The following is a 20,969-nucleotide window of genomic DNA, read 5'->3' on the forward strand; positions in this document are numbered from 1 at the left end:
GTTGATTTCTTGGTCAAATTTAAGCTAAGTCCGATATTATAATTTTTTTTTAATACAAAAATTTAATTTAAGTCTTTGTCCTCTAAAAATTTGTATTCGAAGGTAAACCCGTCTTTTCTCCTTTGGCTCCATTTTTCGTAATCGAAATATATGTAAGTCCCCTTTATGAAAATTATAAGAATTAACATTAGAATACACTCGAACTATTAAAAAAAAAAGTAGGAAAAGGTTTTACATCTTTTCTTAGCATTATCTCCCAACATAATTGGATGGATATAATGCTATAATGAGTAAGCCTTTTTTTTCCCATCTTAATATAGGTACGAAATTGAACATTGTATTAGACCCCCTCCAAAAAAATTCTAGTCTAATGCAAGCCATTATATACATGTTTATCTAAAGTTTGGAATGTGAATTAAAGTCGGCAAATAGCTAACCAAGAAAATGGCGCACATGCACTAATACGCCCATTTCTTATAAATTAAAATAGTCCTTTAAGAAAATAGTGTGATTTTAGTGAAATCATGAAGAGCAGATATGATAAACAATCTATCCTAAGAATTTAATAATTGTGAACATTATATTTTTGGGGAAAAAAAGAGACCTTGGCACAAATGTAGAATATTTTTTTTATTTAAACCTAAGCAAGATAAGTTTTTCGTGTCTAAGTATATGAAAAATATGCTTTATTTTTTTTGTATTCTTCACTGCAAATTTTGTTTACATTCGCGCTAACTGTATATTCCTGACATCAATTTGTACGCAATAAGATTCAACTAAAAATATTTTTGAATCCCAATGTTTTACTAAATGCGCTTCTGATTCTGATATATAAAAATTTGAAGAAACTCTGACTCCCTTAAGCCAGTTGCAGGTGTTCTTGTTCTGTTCCAAACGCTCATATCAACAATTTGTAAAAAAAATTATATTAAGGGTGTTTGTTAGGGTTAATAAGTTGGTAATCAAATTAGAAAATTTCTTCAGTGGGAATAATAATAAAATTTTTTTTTTAGCAAGAACCATAAAAAAGAAGGCAAAGAGATTTGTCCCATAGCATATACATGAGAGGAAAAATAGACGGCAACGTACAAGGTACTCATTACACCCTACCCATATGGGAGCCTATACCCTCAAAGATGGTGCCCATCCTTTATGCCACTGCCAGGTTCCTGTTTAAAAAATAACTGATGAAAATAAGCTGTAAATCAACTTGTTCATATTCGTCCGTGATAGTCTTAGGTTCTTCGTGCCTTTGAAACCACATTAAATATTTGGTGTGGAACCTCCAAGACAACTTTTTAAGCGTTTTGGCTGCCATGTATTGAGACTTTGATCCCTAAAATACGATGAAGATTGTTAGGAATAGCAGTAAGAAATATATATTTTTTTTGGGCGCATTAAAATAAAATGTAAACGTAGATATTTTAGAAAAATGGTATAATATCTAAAAATCTCCAAAGCCATTAAATCTCTTTTCTTTTATAAAAAAAATTGCGAGGTAAAATGTAATAATTCCTCTAGGGCGTTCCAATCTCTAAAAATGTTGTTTTTTAAAATTTCGATCATCATTCATGTTTTATATATTATATCGTCCCTTAATTATTACAAAATTTTAACAAAAAGAGATGATTTTATTAAAAATAGGACTTTTTTGGGTATCAGAAATTTTTACGTTTTGCTTTTCACTAAAACGAATAATTTCACTTCTTACTAACGAGATATCATCTGCTCGAGACTGTTTATGTATTAGCACGGTTCTAAATATTCAATTTTTAAAGGGCAAGTATTTATAATTAATTTATTTCATATAATTGAAACAACTAAGAGAAAGTAATTTTATATTAGCTTCCTCTTTATCATTCTAATCTGGGTAATTAGGGTTTTATCATTATTCAAAGATTTTAATAAGGAGGGTAATTTTTTTAAAATAGGTAATGAAATAAGACATTTTTAGGAATTTTTTATCAGAAATAACGTTTTTATGTTTGGCTTTCTTTTCATTAACCTGAATAATTTTGTTTCTTAATAAACGAGATATCCTCTGCTTTTCGAAAAAAATGATTTATACGCCTGATTATGTAATAGCACGATTCTAAATATTCCCAATTTTAAATGGTAAGTAATTATTTATAATTTATTTTATATAATCGAACAACTAAGAAGCGATTTTTATTGGCTTCCTCGCGGATAAAACCAGAGCGAAATGAGGGGGACCCAATTAATTCGCGCTCGTTCCCCTTTGGGTGGGTCCTAAACCGACGTGCTAAATGAATGAATGCCATTTTTCGATCGATCTTAATTAATGGGGCCATTTTTACAGGTCAGGAAGGATATTTTTATAAAAACTGTAATTGTTTAACTAAAGATGACTTGGCAACTTCCTTAAAATGACACAAAGATGGGAACTGTTTAAAAAACAAAAAAAATAGTATAAAAAACTACTTCGAAATAGTAAAAGATGAAGAATAGGGTTTCGGTCGATAATTTGTTGTAAAACTCCGAGCTTTCCATTAAATTGCTGGGGCAAGATGGCAGGAAATTATTGTAGTATGTCGGTGTGGGGTATTGAATGCGATTCAGATGGCATCTTGATATATATATAAAAAAATACATATTGTATCGAGAATACAATAGGTTATGGGATCTATAGTTATTAATAAAAGTGAAGATTCCATTTAACAACTAATGAAATATTTATGATATTAATTAAATATATTGAGCCTGAGAAAGTTGTAAAAAGAAAAAATTAGTATATGTACAGATAACGAAGATATGGTTTCCTACTAGAGAGCATTAAATTTAATGTAAAACTATAGTAAACAACCTAATCAAAATGTGTTTTTCACTTTGTTATTGTTTACCAATATGTATTTACAAATCTTGGAAGTCCAGTAGTTGGTAGGGCCTTTCTCTTTTAATAAAAATAAGAAGGCACCACCAAACCAATTACATGACTATCAAAATTTGTAGTGAAGTGATAATCCTGCCTCACTTATTTCTATCATAACATAACGTCACCAGTCGTTCACTCTTTTTGTTAATTCCACCGCAATATAGCTCCTCCCATCCCCCCTCGGGTCCCAAGATTTCGTTTCCGGCATCGCCGGAGGATATATCAGGGCTATTAAAATCGGTGCATTTTATGGGAAGTCGACGATCGGCCAAAAATGACCCATCGATCATTCGAAGTCTCCACGCATCACGATTGCTCAAGGGCATGATAGGGCCAAGTGGGCAGGCGCCAAACAAAGCTGGCACCATAACCTCCGCTTCTTGGGCCCCAGTATTTTGCCGTTGATTATTGCGGATGTTAAGATTTTGGTCCTTGTAACGGCGAGAAAATTTGTTGATGCCATCCAAATTTTGTCGAGCAAAATTATCGAGGGCTTCCGAATCGGCATTTTGGTTATCATAATAGCTAGAGCTATTATCGGGAGGGTTGAGATCGTGGAGATTCGAAGAGGAAAAATGGCGGGTAACGTCGCGGGACTCGTAATTCGTATTGTTGGCGACTATCATGCGAGATAGGACGTCCTCTATAAATCTTGAAGAAAATAAATTTTGTGCAAATATTCGATTCGAAAAGTTTCATTCATTTTTTACGTTCAAATAAATCTAACGCAAAGAGGGATACAACGCGTATCAATTGGTTAGGTCAAATCGCCTCAAAAATTGCGTTTTTGTCGACAGGTCAAAAATTATTTTTTTTAAAAAAAAAAGAAAAAGGAAGTTATGTTAAAAAAATGTGGCGTTTCAATGGAGTCGATTTATCCATTATCAAATGGTCTGACAATCGTTCCGTTTATATAATGCAGCTTTATAGGGCCCACGTAAAATGTCCAGCCGTTGTTAAAAATTACAATAAAAAACATGGTGGAAGTGAATCTTAATAGGTTCCCTACTAGCACTATATATATAAAATTCATATCAGGTCCCGAAAAATGGTATCATCTAGTAGCATTTCATATATATTTGATATGATGCTTGCTAAAGGATGGTTATTATATGGAATGTGACCTGTTAAAATTCCCGGGAGGGAGCAGGAATCGGTCCTACCTTTTAAAAATGTATCAGTCGCAGATGTCTCGTGTAAAGGAACTAATTCGAACCTTCGAGTAATAGACGGATATCGGTGCAATCCGAATATATATAAAAAAGTGTAAAATTGGTGCAACACCGAGTTTAACGAATCCAGAAATTCGTTTTAAGGAAATGGAATAAATTAAATTGAATGGAATGCTAAAAAAAATTTTTTATTACTTTTTGTTATCGGTATGAGTATGTCCCATAGCTATAAACCTATCGCTATCGCTATTGTTGTTATTATTTATATTAGTCGTGGCGGCGATAGTGGTGGTATTAGAAAGGTTAAAATCCCGCATAGCAGCCTGCAGCAAGGAAGAGGAAGTGGAGAAAGAAAGAGAACTAGCGTTTGTTTGATAGTTGCTGTCAGAGAGGTAAGGAGGTTGGGTGGGAAGAGAGTTAAGGCTGTTAATGTCAGGGTGCGAAGGATTGTGACCAAGGTTGATGGAAGGTTGAAGATTGGGCAGTTGTTGGGGTATTTGGGGTTTGAGCAGTAATTTTTGGAGGATGGATATGCGGGACAAGTTTTGCGTTTCTGCATTTTATTTGTATTGAAATAAATTCTTGTTTTGGAATGCCAGCAAATTTATATTCAAAATAAAAATGACCGCTTTTTTTTGTTCGTGATTACCCCTAGTGTTGATATACAAATATACTAAATTTAATTGGTTGGAAAATCAATTCCGCATTAATTTTGGCATTAATTGACGTTTCAAATACTATGAAAAGAATGATAAAATAGTATCGATTTTATTGCAAAAATAACACGTCTAACGAAAAAATCACATCGTTCACTGTAATGAATATTCACTTATTGCTCATAATTTTTTCAGTATCTATTCGATACAATTTAAAAAGACAGCGCCAAATTTATTCAAAATAAAATAACGGAATTTCAAAAATCCCGGGCTATCGTAAAAATTCCGGGCTGGACCGACAAATCCCAGCCAGGGCCTAAAATGCGTACATTTGCAAGTCTCTTATAATTATTGTTATATATAAAATGAAAAACTGTTGGTAGGATTAGGTTCGGGTGCCCTTTGGTTAAGTTGAGGTTCGACAGAGTCCTTGAAAATCGCCTGAGATGCTATATATTTTAGGGAATCCGTTACCCGAAAACTTTCATCCACTTCCTAAAAAAATTAAAAATAAAATAATTATTCCTTTAAGGGATGATATATTCCAACAAAGAATATCGTATTAACATATAATCGATTAGGTTTCCCTGTGGTCTGGATCCAAATAGGAAAAACTACCTAAAAGGGGTTGATGGCAGGAAGGGCATCCGATTGTAAAAACCTTGCTACAAAATTTACTAACGATTAAAATCAGAGGAAAAACTGGCCAACCTGGGAAACCTGGAAATCGCCATTAAACGGAGGAGAAAATATAATCAATTAGGCGAGACGTTTAGCAATGTTAATATTTAAAAATAGAAATGGATGGATACTAAATATGACAAAAAATAAAGCCTAGTATGGTGCTTAATGATATCGATAATATTTTAAATCTTCATGATCTAAAAAAAAGACTTGTGATTTCAATCTAGAAAAGATTTTTAAATGCATAATTTAATTATCATGGTATGGCATTTAATTATATGGGCTGGTCACAATTGATGCAAATTGAGGGTATATTTCAGCATTACAGCCTAAGAGAAGGGCTATGGATATAGGTGGCTGTTCGCCTGTCATGAGGAGACCAAGATTGGAACTAAGGATGGCTCCCAACCATTCGTAGCCTGAGTTCGAATTTAATATTGTTATAAGGATTTTCCTCAAAGAGCCTGTTCGAAATAAGGTGTTCAACGGAACGGGCGATCAAAGGAGCATCCCAATCTTTTTGGATGCTGAAGGCAGGACGATAGAAGGTGGGCAAGCTGTTGCTGAAAGAGAAAGTCGTAGAGGGGATAGGGTACCTATACCACCTGACTTGCTGGGGAGAGTGGCTTGAAGCCAGGATTAATCGGGAAAGTTTTATGTTCAATATATTTACGAGGAGACTTTGGATTTCATGAGAAACTAGCAAATCATTGCATTTATAGATCGGTGCGGATCTCAGGTGGTAGAGGATTTTTGGGTATACTAAAGTAGTTTTTGATCAAAAAAAGGAAATGATGAACAGGGAATAATTAAATAGTATGTTTAGAATATGTTTATTTAAAAAGTTTCGATGGACTTTCACCCCCAATTGGTGATCCAAAATCAGTCATCTCATCTCTTGTTAATGACATGGTATGCGGTGCCTAAAGGAATGGATGTAAGATTTAGGAAGCATATCTCACATTTGGGGAGATTGAGTGATAGTCCTGTAATATGCGAAATCCTCTATGATGGGGTGGGATAAACAGGATTGTGGAAAGGTTGCCCATTGTTTATTTGGGAAACCGAAATGGCGTGCCACCAGCTGATTTGTATTCATACCCATCTAAACGAAACAATCATCGATAGAGGTATTACTAAATGTCATAGGAACTACCACGCGAAAAATGTTGCTTCATTTTTTTTGAGGCTTCGAACCGCGCACATAAAAGTGAATATATTTAAAAGATAAATCAAATCAATAAAAAACTCGTTTACTTTTTCAAGCTGCTGGCGTTGAAAAAGTTCGGATGTTTTCGTGTTCCTAGCGGATTCTTAAAAAAGAATTTTATTTTTTTTTAAAAAAAAACTAGGATTACTTTTACATAAAATAGTCCCAAAAATACTATTAGTACAGTTATATAAAAGTGGCAGAGATCTAATGAAAATTTAAAAGAAAAACACCTCTGAAAACGTATAAATAAATAACGGAAATAAACCGAGTGGAATAAAGGAGGAACGGTCAAGATGGATTTCCGTGCCAGTCACTGATTCCTTATCGACCCTAAGAATTTTTAAATTTAAAAATAAAAATTAATACCGTAAATCCTCATTTTTTTTGGAAATATATTCCAGTTTTAAGTTATAGCATAGAGGTCGGCGAGAACATATTTTTTTAGGGGTAACTCGTGCATAAATACGTGGCTTTCTATTCATGAAAAAAATTCATTATGGGCCGGGCTGGACAATTCCCATAAAATTATGTTATTGGCCAGACCATATAAAAAAAATTTAGAGGTCAGAAGGTCTAAAGCTCCTTTCCTAAAATATTCGCGGGGAGGTTCAGGTCTGGCCGACCTTTACTATCGATTATCCTTAAAATAAAAGATGAATGGGAAAACGTATCGCTTACTCCTTCGCGTTCTTGTGGTCCGATTCAAAAGTGGATTCCAGCTTTTGACCGATGCTATTTGGGCTATCTTGCGAATAAAGAGACTTTTTATTTTTTTTAAAAAAAATAAAATTTTATTTTAAAAAAGAATAAAATAAATCGTAACAAAAAAAAAATAATGGTTAGGCTTAGGTGGGATACCTATTCAGTCATAACCATTATATTTAAATATATTTACTAAGACAAATCAACTAGCTTGATGATCCATTGATAGATAAATTCCCGCACCGAAGATCAAAAGCTTTTTGGGCACTTCGCCAAAAGATTTATTTTCAACACACATCAAAAACGTGGTTGATAAAATTTTTAGTGATAAACCATTATTCGCGTATTTCATTTTGGAATTCTCGAAACCTCGAAAAAAGAAGTTTTATAATTTCATATATTAAAATTTTTTTTTCACTTATTTTTGAGAATAATTTATGAAATATCGCCATTTTTATGCAAATTTTTAAATCCAATAACTTTCATTATTTATTTTTTTTTCGGATGAATTTTTTTTATTTTTATGCTGCAAACGATTATTCGGTTACCGAAAATGAAAAATGACACCCGTCAATATAAACTATTAGAAAAAAAAAATACAGAAAATTTCATTTCGATGAAATTTAAGCAAATTTTAAGATAGCATCTATTATCTTTGATAAATGTCATTTAATTATTCGTTTCTACTATCGAATAATACGCGTTATTTGTACATTTAGTAAGACATGGATACGTGATGGTAAACAAAAAAATTATTAAGATTTAATTAAGATTCTTTTATTATGTCGATCAATATTGTAGAAGCGTTACACATGTCAATTAAGTATCTTTAGAAAGGATTGAGATATGTTTTTTGATTGGCTCCGCACAACTGGCGTCAGTGGCCCACACCTTCTTCTGGTTTTCTATGTTAAACTATTACATATCCGATCCCCTCACCCTTCAAATAAATAATTAAAGAGGGGTGTTTGAACCAAATTTCTCCTTTATAAAATCAAATAGTTGAAAAGGTATTATTTTTTTTTCGTAGAAGGCAGTCTGGACTAGTGTCGTTAATTGGTTGGTTGTGTGAAACCCAGACCCGGGGTTTGGGTCTAAAAAACGACCAAACCAGCTCTGAGCATGAATCTCGAGCACAGACCTGGGGTTTGTGCTCAGAGCAGGCCTGAGCATATAATTAGGTCGTAAATTTTACGACCCAACACTAGTCAGGACCGGGTTTTAATTATTTTTCGGTCAGGTTTTAATAATTAAGTTTTGCCTTTTCGATTTATAAAATTTTTTGTAGTAAATAATTTTTATACGTATTTATTTTAATTTCCTTGAGGAGTTACTTTTAGTTTTGGGGGATTTTTTTAGTTTCTTTTTTTGAAAAAAAAAATCATATCATATTTTGGCAATGTACCATGAAAACGAAAAGATTGCCAAAAAAAGGTTTTTAATTTGTTATATTAATTATTTGTATTATTTAAATTATATTTATTCATAATTGATTTGATAAAATACTTTTAAAACAAGAATTAAATTATAAAAGATACATAAAATAATATTTTAAATAAAATATAAAGAGTCCAGTCCTAGAGGGTCTCTTATTTAGGTCCACAGTCTGGACCGGTTATTTATTCGAGGATTATGGACCGGTCCGATTAGTGTGAACCGGTCTAACCCGGGCCGTGACATCCACTAAAATTAAAGTACGGGTTATGAATGCAACCAAGACATTCCGGTTTATTTTTTGAGGGGCCTTTTTGGATCGATTTAGCGGACCTATAATATAATGTTATTGTATTTATGATATAAAAACCTTGTCCAATGCATTCAAATCCCTATCTTCGGCGGAATTTTCCAAGAAACTTTCGCCCATGGTGTCTTCCATATCTTTTACGGTGTTGTTCAGGCTGCCACTATTCAAATCATCTTCGAACAAATTCTGCCGAATATAAACATTTTTTTTTTAAAAAAAAATAAAATAAATAAACAAATATTTAATCAAGGAACAATATTTGGCTAATGCTAAACGTTAACGCGTGCCAACCAAAACAATGCAGTTGATTGGTCGATTGTAAACAAAAAACAATATGGATTAAAATAATGGCTAAGTGATAAATTTATTATCTCTTTTCTTATATAAAAATTACTGGGTTAATTATAAAGCAAATCAGGTTTTTACCAAGAAAAATACAAAACAAAATAATTAAACCCAACTGTCCGTATATACTTCCCTTCATACATTTGGAAAGTCATCGTAAAATCAATGTTTTGATAGAAATTAAGAAAGGATATAATATTTTATGGTAAATAGAATTTTGATCATTTATCTCTTTAGCCGCGAAAATAGGGAAATACGATTTGAGAGAAGATTTTTTTTGATCATCAAAGATTATTTTCCGCGATAAGCTATCCTAGCCTTATTTTTCATTCAGATCTTCTTCTGAGTGTGATAAAAAAATTTTAGGGCATCTCGTATAAATTCTAGTTACCAATACCAAGATATGAAAGTCAATTCAAAATTGTGTATATTTATATATATATATAAAGGCGCTAAATATGCCAAACCCTTGAAAGGTGATGCGAGCCAAAAGGGGTGTGTGGGCTAGAGGGCGCAGGCGATGCGGGGCTATTGGTCGAAGGGGTGTAGGAGTCATCTTCATCTGTAAAAAATAAAAAATTTTACGTTTTCAAAAATTGTTTGCCGAAATGTCAAATAATATATCTTTCGTTTTTAAAAAAAAACCTGGTGTTTGTGTTTAAAAGAACCGTTTTACTCATTTTTTATATTCGAGTGATAATAAATGATTCGCATGCATCAGAGCTCATTTGACGAAAGGAATGATTTTTAAGGTGAATCAAGTCCATTTCCCGTACAATCAATCAATCAATCATTATTTTCGCTCAAAAAATGAAATTTATTTCCCGGACTAATTGATTGATCTGACTTGAATAAAATTTAGGTTCGATTCCATCAAATTTTCTGACATATTTTGGGTTCCGTTAAAAGTTCTCCAATTACAAAAAAAAAGTATTTCATTTATATTTAACTAAAGCCTTGTCACAGTAGAGAATTTATTATAAGAAAGGAATTTAACAATTTCTTCAAAATAAAAAAAAAAAATCTATCTTCACAAAGATCATAAATCCTTGCCTCGTAAAATCTAATTGTGATTTTTAGAGTTGTTTATCTAGATCCTGTATCTAAATATAAAAATGTGGTATCTGTATCTAGATAGATTTTTGAATAAAATATCGGTATCTAGATATTATTTTAGACGATGTAACTGTATCTAGATCCATTTAAAAAGTATCTTTTAACAACTCTGGTGATTTTATATAAAAACTCTTTCACGATAAAGGCGAAAATCCGATTATATTATAGATAAAAATTGTATCGAAAGTATCGAATATAATGCAGACGGTAAAAAGGGGCCTTGGGGATAAGGAACAAAACAAATCTGGAGTGCGATTCAATCTTAATGTCAAGGGGATAGACTTCCCCAGGATTACTTGAACCGGATAATTTATTGGCGGAGATTGAAATTCCTAAACCCGGAATATATTATTCCTCAGTAGTGTCGTTAAAACGCCCGATTAAGATTTTAGCTAAAATAATATTATGTAAACATCTAGAATTTGGAGAATAGATGTCCCAGCATTTCTGCCAGCTGTGTGAGTAAAATCTTTAGGGTCACATGATGTTATGTTGGTTATAATATTACCGTTTTATTAAATCGACCCGTATCGAGCTTATTAAACAAAGCTACTTCAAGGACTAAAGCCTTAAAAATGAGTTTTTTTAAAAAAAGAAGATATATATAACTTGTTTCATCGAGGTTGAAATCTTCGTAGATGTATTCGTTCTCCTTGAAATCGGGATCTTGGCAAGATTCTATATAAAACTCCAGATCGTCTTTTATGTTTTTAATCTGTAAATATTTATTTTGATTCCAATTATATATATATTTTTCTTTTTCTAAAAAAAACTATCTCCTTTAAATCCACCAGAAAAAAAATAACAAATTAGGCATTCAAAATAGCCTATTCTCGCAATTTTTAAAGGGGCGATCGAATGAATTTCAAGTAAAATAGAGATAGAACAATATAATAATAACATCTGTAGGCTTAAGGGATTTTTTTTAAAATATACTTTCCGATTTGCAAACCCTGAACCTCTAAGAAATTTTTCCCTAGGCATCCCCCAATCCGAAACTGATTTTTTTAAAAAAAACAGCTGGCTTACAAGCCCAACCGCCATTTTTCGTTTTTATTACCTCACGGTAAATTTAAAACCAGGGTTGTAAAACCCACTAAAAAAAAATAGTTTTAGCCGTGGTTAAGTTCTAGACATAACCTTTTTGGGGGTTCGGTTTAGGATAAGAGCCTTGGTTTTTCACAACCCATCTAAATATTAACGAATGTTCCAGGTTTTCTAAACTTTAATTTAAGTTAAAAAAGAAACCTGCAGGACTTGCCCGGAGATCGCTTCGCTTTTTAATTTTTTTTTTTTAAAAATAACCGGGCCAGCTCATATATTTTAAAAACGAATATCTTAAATGGCCATTTATTAGCTATAAAAAAATTAAGAATAAAATGTAATATAAAAAAAAATATTGACCGTGCCATGCTAATGGTTACTCTGCAGGTCTATAACCCTGTAGTGTTTGATAAACCCTAAGCACTTTGCGTTTTGCCGTATTTTTTTTAACAAAAAAATAAACGTAACGCTTGCTTCGTTTAAATTGAGGCGGCCTTTTTTAAAATTATTCATAATTTTGTAAAAAAAAAAATGGAGCTTTATTAGCATAGATCAGGAAAAGATGTTAGCATTATATTTATTTGATAAAACATGAAGGAAGGAAGAAAAGTAGAGGAAAAACATCCCAAATATATATTAAAAGACAATTATTCTCTGAGTATGTTACAACTGAAAGGTGGTGATTTAACAACATCTCAGTTCTTTAATTATAAGAGATTCTTAGCTTGATATATGATGATATCAATCCTAAAGTTACAAACCGCATTAAACAGATAGATCCAGAGGGTAGGCTATTTCTCACCTTAAGGTAACAAATAATTTTCCTATATATTCACAAAAGATATTTAATAACTGGTATGTCCTTTTCACAATTATCATATAGTTCAAGGATATCCAAATCCTGTGTTGCATACATAATTAAATCAGTATGCAGGGCATTTTGGAATGCTCACAAAGATATTTAAATGCCAAAGCCTTCAAGAAAAGATTGGGAAAGAGTACATTAAATTTATAAATTCTAACAATTTAATATATAATTACTAAGATTTCCCAAGAGTTCTTGATTCATTCAGGGTTTCCCAATTGTTTTGGTGCCTTGGATGGAAAACATATTTATATAAAATGCCCTCCCAATAGTGAATCTCAATTTTTTTTTGTTACAAACATAGATTGATTTTAGTTTTTGTTAGCCTTAACAGACATAAATAGTAATATTCATTGATGTTGGGGTTTATGGAAAGCAGATTAATGGGGGAGTATCGAAAAATAGCTCCTTGTATAGAGGATAGATTATAATCATTTTTAACTCATATTAAATCAATTATATGGTAAAAATAATGTACAGATATTGTTAACCAGACTCTTGATCTACCACCTGCCAAACCATTTCCTGGCATTAATGGAGACATGCCATATGTTATGGTGGCTAATGATGCATTTCCACTGTCATCTTATTTGATGAAACTCTATCCTAAAAAAGGTCTATGTAGAGAGGAAAGAGATTATCACATGCCCGTGATACTGATATAACATAGGATGCAACACAAACTATATAATTGTGAGAAAGACATACCAGTTATTAAATATCTTTTATGAATAAATATAGGATAATCAAATATTTGTTACCTTATGGTGAGAAATAACCTATCCTCTGGATCAATTTGCTTGTTACAGTTGGTAACTTTAGGATTAATATAATAGTGTTAGTGTATCATGGTAAGAGTGTGCGAAAATGTTGTTCTTTTCATTATTATATAATTTAAAGAACTGAGATGTTGTTAGATAACCTTTAAGCGTAACATACTCAGAAAATAATTGCCTTCTAATATATATATATGTGATTTTTTCCCTCTGCTTTTCCTTCTCCTTTTATGTTTTAGTAATAAATATAATGCCAACATCTTTTCTTGATCCATCCTTATAAACTCCATAACAAAATTACAATAATTTTAAAAAATGCCGCTTCATTTTTAAACGAAGCAAGCGTTACGTTGCTCAATTTGTGCGCACTATAAGAGGACTTGGCCAAAACCTTTTAGCCTATAAGATTGGATAAATAACAACCTTAACTTGAAGATTGGAACGATGTTTTTCTTGTATAAAAATCTTGTTAAGGCGCTTAGGGGTAAACCAAGGTTAAGTGATATTAGAAAAAAAATTATTTTATATCTTACACTTTCGCAATCGACGAGAGAGCTATCCAACATCCTGAAAACGATATCTAAATTTTTGGCATGGTACTTGTGCTTCTCCACCAATTTCCTCAGCTGATCCACCCTGTCCTGTTTCTAAATTTTTTTTTTAAAATACAAATTTAAATAATTAATAACTCCTCAATAATAGTTGGGTTAAAGGCCAAATGTTGCCACAGTCTAAATGCGCATGCCGGATAAAAGCCCGTTAACATTAAGGCATCTAACTTACATTAGTTCCTCTTTTCGATTTTGAGCTGCTATTTTTTAGGAAAAAAATCTCCAAAACCAAAGTGATAGTTTCAGCTTAAAAAAAAAATACTAGAATATTTAGCCCGTTAAAAAATTGGTGCTTGAAAGGTTAAAGATATAGTATAATTACCCAAATACACTTTTTAAGGGCTCGAACAATAAAGGGGGGAGGGGTGAGAATCTCAAAAACTTATAAAAAAAAGTATATTTTTAAAAATAACTTCTTTTTCTAATTTTTTCTTCTTAGAATTTTGAACGGCAGCCTCGATTTCTTCTTCGAATGCACTGGTCTGATTTCTGAGCTTCTCTATTAATGACTAAACGAGATTAGGGGTGGAGGAGGGGGGAGGTTAAAAAATATATTATTCAGATATAAGTAAATTATAAATTATTATATATAAAATGTTAGTCAAATTATGGATGCTTTTAACCGATCCAATCTGAGCGATATTTTTGTACCAAGGCTTATATAACTGATTAACTTGTCAAGATGGGCGTTCGTCTACTTTAAATAAATTATTTATATATATATATATATTTTTTTGATAGGTTCAATTCGGTGAATAAATAGCATGAGCAATATCTTGAGAGAACCCATATATTAATATCAACACAAATTACAAATCTTTCTTTATTAGTCAAAGTTTGTAAGAGACCCTCAATCACACAATTAACCAATGCATCATTTTTTTCAACTATAAATTTAGATTTTGAATACCCTAATGAATATAGCATTAACTTGAAACAATTATTGGAAATAAAATCGTAATGTGGTGCTCTTTATACAATGAATGCACCTTTTAAAATTTTGATTCATAATGTAGTATAAGACATGAAAACAGCAAAAAAATATAGATATCCACATAAAAATTAATTTTTTACGCAAATAATATGGAGAAAACTTGTCATAATATAATATAGTCGAAAAGAAGTACGATATACTCTACAGGAGAAAAGCATAGCCTTTCCTCGGCAATGGATTTCTGATACCTCCTTAATTCTTACTAGCGGTCATTGAGCCACATAATTATATATATATATATATTATAAAAGAATATTTGCTTTACCCTGTAATAGTTCGGTTTTAATACTTTTCATCAAAAATTTAAACTGTAAGAAGAAAAAAAAATTGGACTGGGATTTACTAATTTCTCCCTTGCTTACATTACTCTTATGGAGGATATTAGGAATTGGATCATTCCATGTCGATCAAATATGGGTGGGGAAGACCCTTTTTCCAATTTTTTATCAAATTTAATATACAAAACTGTTATACCATATGACTGGACAAAATTTTAGGCATCCTAAGCCTTCACACCATTAGGAAATATCAAAAAGCAGGAAAAATTATTCTTTTTTTTAAAAAAAAAAAACAAATTTCTATTTTTTATTTATTTAACGTGATTAGTTTAAATACTATACTTGTTGATAATAAATTTAGTACCAAAATGGAACATATACTACTTTGCGTTTTTAGGAAAATATTTTGGGGGCCTCTATTGCTTAGAACAATTATTTTGTAAAAAACCTCATACCAAAATGAATGGGCCACTTGGATTTTAATAAAAATTCTGTACAAAATAAACATTACTATTTATTCCGTCTTACATGAATTTAAAAAAAAGAAGAAGAGACAGTAGAGATGAGCTTTTACTATTTCATACATAATGTCGAAAAAAAGGAAATATTATGTTAAACTATAGATGGCATAATATTATTTCTATGTTATACTTTTGGTAAGTTCCCTGTCATTTCGATACACCGGGCTCATGGACGAAACTTTGGAAAGTGATTTGGGTCGGGCTTTAAAGATAAAAATATGGCAGAGGGTCTTTTATCGATTAATTTTCCTGGGGGATATTAACTGTTGGGAACATCTCAGCGGCGTGCAAGTCGGGAGGGGTTCAAAAATATTAAGGGCCGGAAAAGGGGAAACTCCTGGGCAGCATATTCTTTCTCAGGAAATAAAATTTAAACTTGCAAAAATTCGATATTGACGATATTTTCTTTAAAAAATATTTGTCAACAATGACTAGATAACCTTACGCAAAATCCTAAGTGGTCAATTCAAAGCCAATCAAATGTATAAATTGCGCGGCTGATTCATTGGATTTGTTTTTTTCTATTTTGTTTCATGGCATGAAGCTAACTCTTTATAATATTTTTTTTAGACCCTAACCTTTAAACTTAGCTTGTGGAGACTGTGCTGTGCAGCAGATCTCCTCCTTTAAAATACGGCAAGAATCCTTTTTATTGATTGATAATCAAATGAAATCATTCAATTATGCCATATTTTATATGTTAGGAATCTGCTCAGTCCAAAGTCTATTCCATTATACATTGGAAGATGGTATGTTACCTAATATTATGAACATTAATAGCCTCTTTTATTCTACTAGTTTTTGGGTTTATCCATGATATCATAAAGGTTCATCTCTAATTTTTGCTATTGAATTTGATATAAAATGGTAATAGTAATTGTTTGAATAAAATTTTATTAAAATAGGAGGGACCCATTTTTTCAGTATGAGATTTTTTTTAAATATTGTTCTGGCCAAAAAAAATTTAATTTATTTTGATAATTAAATTTATTAATCATTAATTAAATGAAAGCCGGCACTCAATAATTAAATGAAAATTTTCGTGGCATTACCCCAATGACATATAATAATACCTAGATTGAAGATGCATTCATTAAAAGTTGTAAATCAATGAAAACAGCTAGGGACGCCGTTTTGATTATCCATATGAATATTTAAAATATTGAACGAGATGCCAATTAACTTTATCGAAGAATTGCCTGATCATCTAGTTCAATAAGGAAGCGAGCTATCAATTTAATAGTCGTTTTTTTATAACATGAGAATAATTACTAAACGGGTTTACCAAAATGGCGGGTCCAGCTGATTTGCATTCAACGACGCTTTCAAATGCATAATTACGAATTCATCGTCTGTCTAAGTATTATTACATGCCATTGTATCACTACTCATATCTCCAAAAGTATAACAGATAGTAAACTAAATATTTTTACACAAATACATGTTACATGTAACTCAGTTTGTGCATAAAATTCCTAACACTAGAAACGAATACTCGATCGATCGATTTGACATGAAATAACCCAATTTTATATGCTATAGTGCCTATCATATATAAATTTCAGATTTATAGGGGGGAAAACCGTTATCCAGGCCTTCATCTCGTTGACTTCATTTTTCCCATCTCCGGTCAAGTTCTTCTTCGCTAATTTTCGGCCAGATTTACGATTTGATCGTCCTTTGCCTGCTTCCCTGGGATGTCCTGTACCAGGATGAATCCCAACACCAGTAGTGCCACCTGATAGTGCTTCCTTGCTGTAGGCCTTAGTCTTGGTTTCTCTTTCTATTACTTTGAAACGTTCCATCTGCGTTTCGATAATCCTTCGGTTCTCCTGCAACTGTCTCTTATCCTTGATATCAGAGCTGGCCGTCCAGGTCTTGATCTGATCCCTCAGTCTCTGAAGCTTCTTTATCTCTTTCTTGAGATCGGTTTCATATTTATCTTTTTGGTTTGCATTTGTGGCTGTGTGAACCTTTGTTTTTTATTATTTTAAAATATGAACATATTTAGAGGATTTGGTAAATAAATTGATTTATCTACCAAAAAATAGTTATCCTCTGGCGGACTAAATAAAAAATATTTTATAACTAGAGATGGAACGAGAAACTCATTTTATACGAACCATAGACTATTTTATAAAGTTTGCAGAAAATGGCTTCCCAAACTGGTAGTGCTGTTAAGCGACTAACCCAATATTTTAGCCTTAAAAAAATTGAACCAGCCTGAAAGGTTTTAATCAGATGGAGGAAAGGTCTGCACATCTATTAATGAAATTTCGGATTTTCAGCTTAAAATCTTAATTTAAACTTGGCCAAATCGAGCCGTTAACACTATAAACCAGTTATGGGTTTAAATGTCGTGCGATTATTTTTATCCGCAAGAGATAAATTTCAACTTAACCTGTGGAAAAAAAATCAGAGACCTATGAGAGGTGCAAAACCCGGCCAGGTTTATTTTAAAAAAATTCAGTCCAGTCCAGCCAGGACTTTTTGGGTCCGGCTCAAGTTTTCGATTTTCAGGCTGGACCCAGATTTGTTTTTAAATAAATCACATTTATTTTAATTTTTTTAAAATATAAGGTCCAGTCCGGGTAAATTTCGAAAAATTAAAATATGGACTTCGGACCTACAGGCTTCTGAGAAAAATATTTTCCCAACCCTCATTATTTTTAAAAAAAATTTCAGGCATGACCCACACATTAAATTAATTTTATATTTCCAACAAAACTTGACCCAAAAAGTAAATATATTTTTTAAAAAATTTGCCCAAAAATTTAATAAAATCTAAAAAAAACAAAATTGTAAAATAATGCACAATCAAGCTATTACTGATTAAATTCAAAACTGTGACAAAAAAACTCTTCAAAGCCCAATCCACATGAAGATCCCAACCCCCCAAAAAATGAATATCTTGACATGAATTACATAGTTTGGTTAGATTGGGGTTGGTATACGTCTGCCAGGAACAGCATCAGATCAAATTTAAGAACTAGAACTCAATTTTCAAAATGTTAAGAACCACAAGTGAAGCCATTTTTTAAAAAAAATAATTTCGCAAATAACCCATTTTAGTCCAAGTTAAAGACCTTACAAATTTAATTATTTTTTAGGCCTTGATCAAAAAAAAATTTAATTACATGTATATATTAATTTGCATATTATATAAAATTAAATAAATAACAACATTTTTCCATCTCATTTTTAATAAGACTGGCCTGATTTAAGGAAATATATATTTAGGTCCATTCCTGGCCCAAAATATTTTAAACTTTTTTTTAGGCTGACAATCAGGCAGGTTTTACATACAGGGCTCTGACCTGGATCAGAGCAGAATAAATATAGAAAAACAAAAGAAAATAAGGTACATTATAGGGTTTACTGTTTTCACCCAGATACTCTTATTATGAGAACATAAAATAAGTTTACCAAAATCTTTTATAATTGTTTACCATTCAATTTAGAGAAAATTTAAAAAATGTCGATAAACCTATTTTTTTTGATCTTTATGGAACAAATTATTGTTCAAAACAAACCATTATAAAAAAAAAATTAAAACTTAAACTTATAATTTTTTCATTAAAGGTCAGTAGAATATCTATAAAATTATCGAAAATTTTTTAAATCAATAAAATAATTTTGTGCATCAATGGTATTGCAAAATAATAAAATAATCTAAATTTTAATAATAATATTAATAATATCTATAAATTTATTGAATAAAAAGAAAGTTCATTGTTTTTATAGAAAAAATACTTAATATTTTTATTTTTATGTGTAAAATAATTGTGCTTTATAAGATTTGGAATGTAATATATAATCAAATTTTCTTCACATTAACTAATTCTCATTTCTAAAATAACCATCATTGTGACATCATGAAAATTAGAGAAATATGTTCCTTGTTTATTTAAAAAAATGTAAATCGCAATATAATTAGCTTAAACCTTCTCAAATACAAAGGTAAACAATAATAAAATTATTGTATATCTTTTTCACATTTTTAAATCTATGAGTGTGAAGAATATTTCTCTAATGTAATTAATTATTAAAATAACAATATATAAATTTTTATTATATGATTAAATATTAATGGTTAAACAATAAATTATTTTATATATATTTTTATGTAAAAGTAAAACCATTGATGCAGAAAATTATTTTAATTAGTAAATTTATTTAGAATATTTTTAATAAATAAATTATCAGTAAAAAATTTTCTATTTTATAAAAGCTCAATTTAAATAAAAATTTGTTTGAAAGAATAAAAATAATGGTATTGACATTTTTTGCAACCTTTTATTATTTTAGTATTAATAATTAAATTTAGATATTTAAAAAATTTTTAATAAAGATATATTTCAAGATTTAAGTTAAATTTATATACTATCTTATAAGAATATACTCATTAAAATTATATTTGGAATATTATTAAATAAAATCATCTAATAACGTTTTTCAATAAATCGAAAAAAAAAGTATAAGCTCTATATAAAATGTACATTTAGTTTTATAGTATTTGAGCATGTAAACTTAAATTATCTAAATTGTAAAAAAATCACTGGAAATTTTAGATACAAATTAAAATATAATAATTTACCTACTATGAACTTAACCATAATTTAAAAAGAATATAAATAAAAATTAAAATATTATAAATTATTTGTAAAACTTTTTGCCAGATATCTTCAAATATTTCAACGCCTTCTGTAACCTTCTTTAGGCACCTATCAATTTCACCTAATATCATTTATTTATTCTTATGTAAATAGATAAAATAACTTTGTAATTTCCTTCTATCTGCCATTATACGTACTTGAAATATAGTATGAGAACATTACAATCTAAAAATAAGGCTAACAAAAATATTAATTCAAATATTGAATGTATGGGATTTTTGTGCCATCTGTTTATTGAAAATTTAGAAATGGTGCTAATTAAAGATAATGTTGCTTATAAAAATTTAGAACAATTTATGTTGTCGTTTCTTTATTATGGCACTATTTCTATGTTTATTTTTTTAATATTGATAAGGGAATGTTTGTTTTTTTTGTTTTTATGAATTGTATTTTTATTTTATATAAATATTTTTTTTAAAAACATTCATAAATTTTTTAAATTATTTAGGAATTTTAAATTAATATTTTCTAAGTTATGTGAGTGAATTGAGACCACTTAGCCATAATAGACATCAATATGTGGGGAGGGGATGGGGGGGCTAGGAACATTTGGCCTACAAATCTTTGAAGAGGTATGCATCAGAGACCTTCATGGGCCTTAATTTTTTGATCAAGCCTGGCCCAGGCCTGCAGTAAAAAATTTTTTTAGGCCCAAGCCCAGTCCGGCTTATATCTAATG

The 20,969-nt window shown here is 30.7% G+C and overlaps 1 protein-coding gene across 1 annotated transcript; it reads right to left on the minus strand.

Moving 5' to 3' along the window:
- LOC135925670 (CCR4-NOT transcription complex subunit 3-like) lies at positions 1 to 20,518 on the minus strand. The gene is made up of 17 exons (XM_065461104.1): positions 20,394 to 20,518; positions 20,284 to 20,351; positions 17,198 to 17,587; positions 14,235 to 14,330; positions 13,744 to 13,857; positions 11,135 to 11,240; positions 9,877 to 9,971; positions 9,125 to 9,250; positions 7,297 to 7,379; positions 6,884 to 6,948; positions 6,663 to 6,718; positions 5,096 to 5,216; positions 4,261 to 4,618; positions 2,993 to 3,544; positions 2,443 to 2,587; positions 1,211 to 1,336; positions 1 to 161 (listed from the first exon to the last, which is right to left on the minus strand). Exons 1-17 carry the CDS (start codon positions 20,416 to 20,418, stop codon positions 63 to 65), a joined length of 2,625 nt encoding a protein of 874 aa, XP_065317176.1. The 5' UTR covers positions 20,419 to 20,518; the 3' UTR covers positions 1 to 62.
- Positions 20,519 to 20,969: the final 451 nt, after the last annotated feature.

This window comes from Gordionus sp. m RMFG-2023, chromosome 3 (assembly GCF_954871325.1).
Source record: "Gordionus sp. m RMFG-2023 chromosome 3, tfGorSpeb1-WG-v2, whole genome shotgun sequence".
NCBI lineage: Eukaryota > Metazoa > Nematomorpha > Gordioida > Chordodea > Parachordodidae > Gordionus > Gordionus sp. m RMFG-2023.

What these genes read in the sequence shown, in the direction of transcription:
- LOC135925670 (XM_065461104.1), bottom strand. Translation starts at nt 20,418, where the DNA reads ATGGCAGATAGAAGGAAATTACAAA. An exon ending in TTTCAACCTCGATGAAACAA is followed by an intron (nt 9,972 to 11,134) that starts GTTATATATATC and finishes TATTTTTTACAG; the next exon opens with ATGAAGATGACTCCTACACC. An exon ending in GCTCGCATCACCTTTCAAGG is followed by an intron (nt 9,251 to 9,876) that starts GTTTGGCATATT and finishes TATATTCGGCAG; the next exon opens with AATTTGTTCGAAGATGATTT.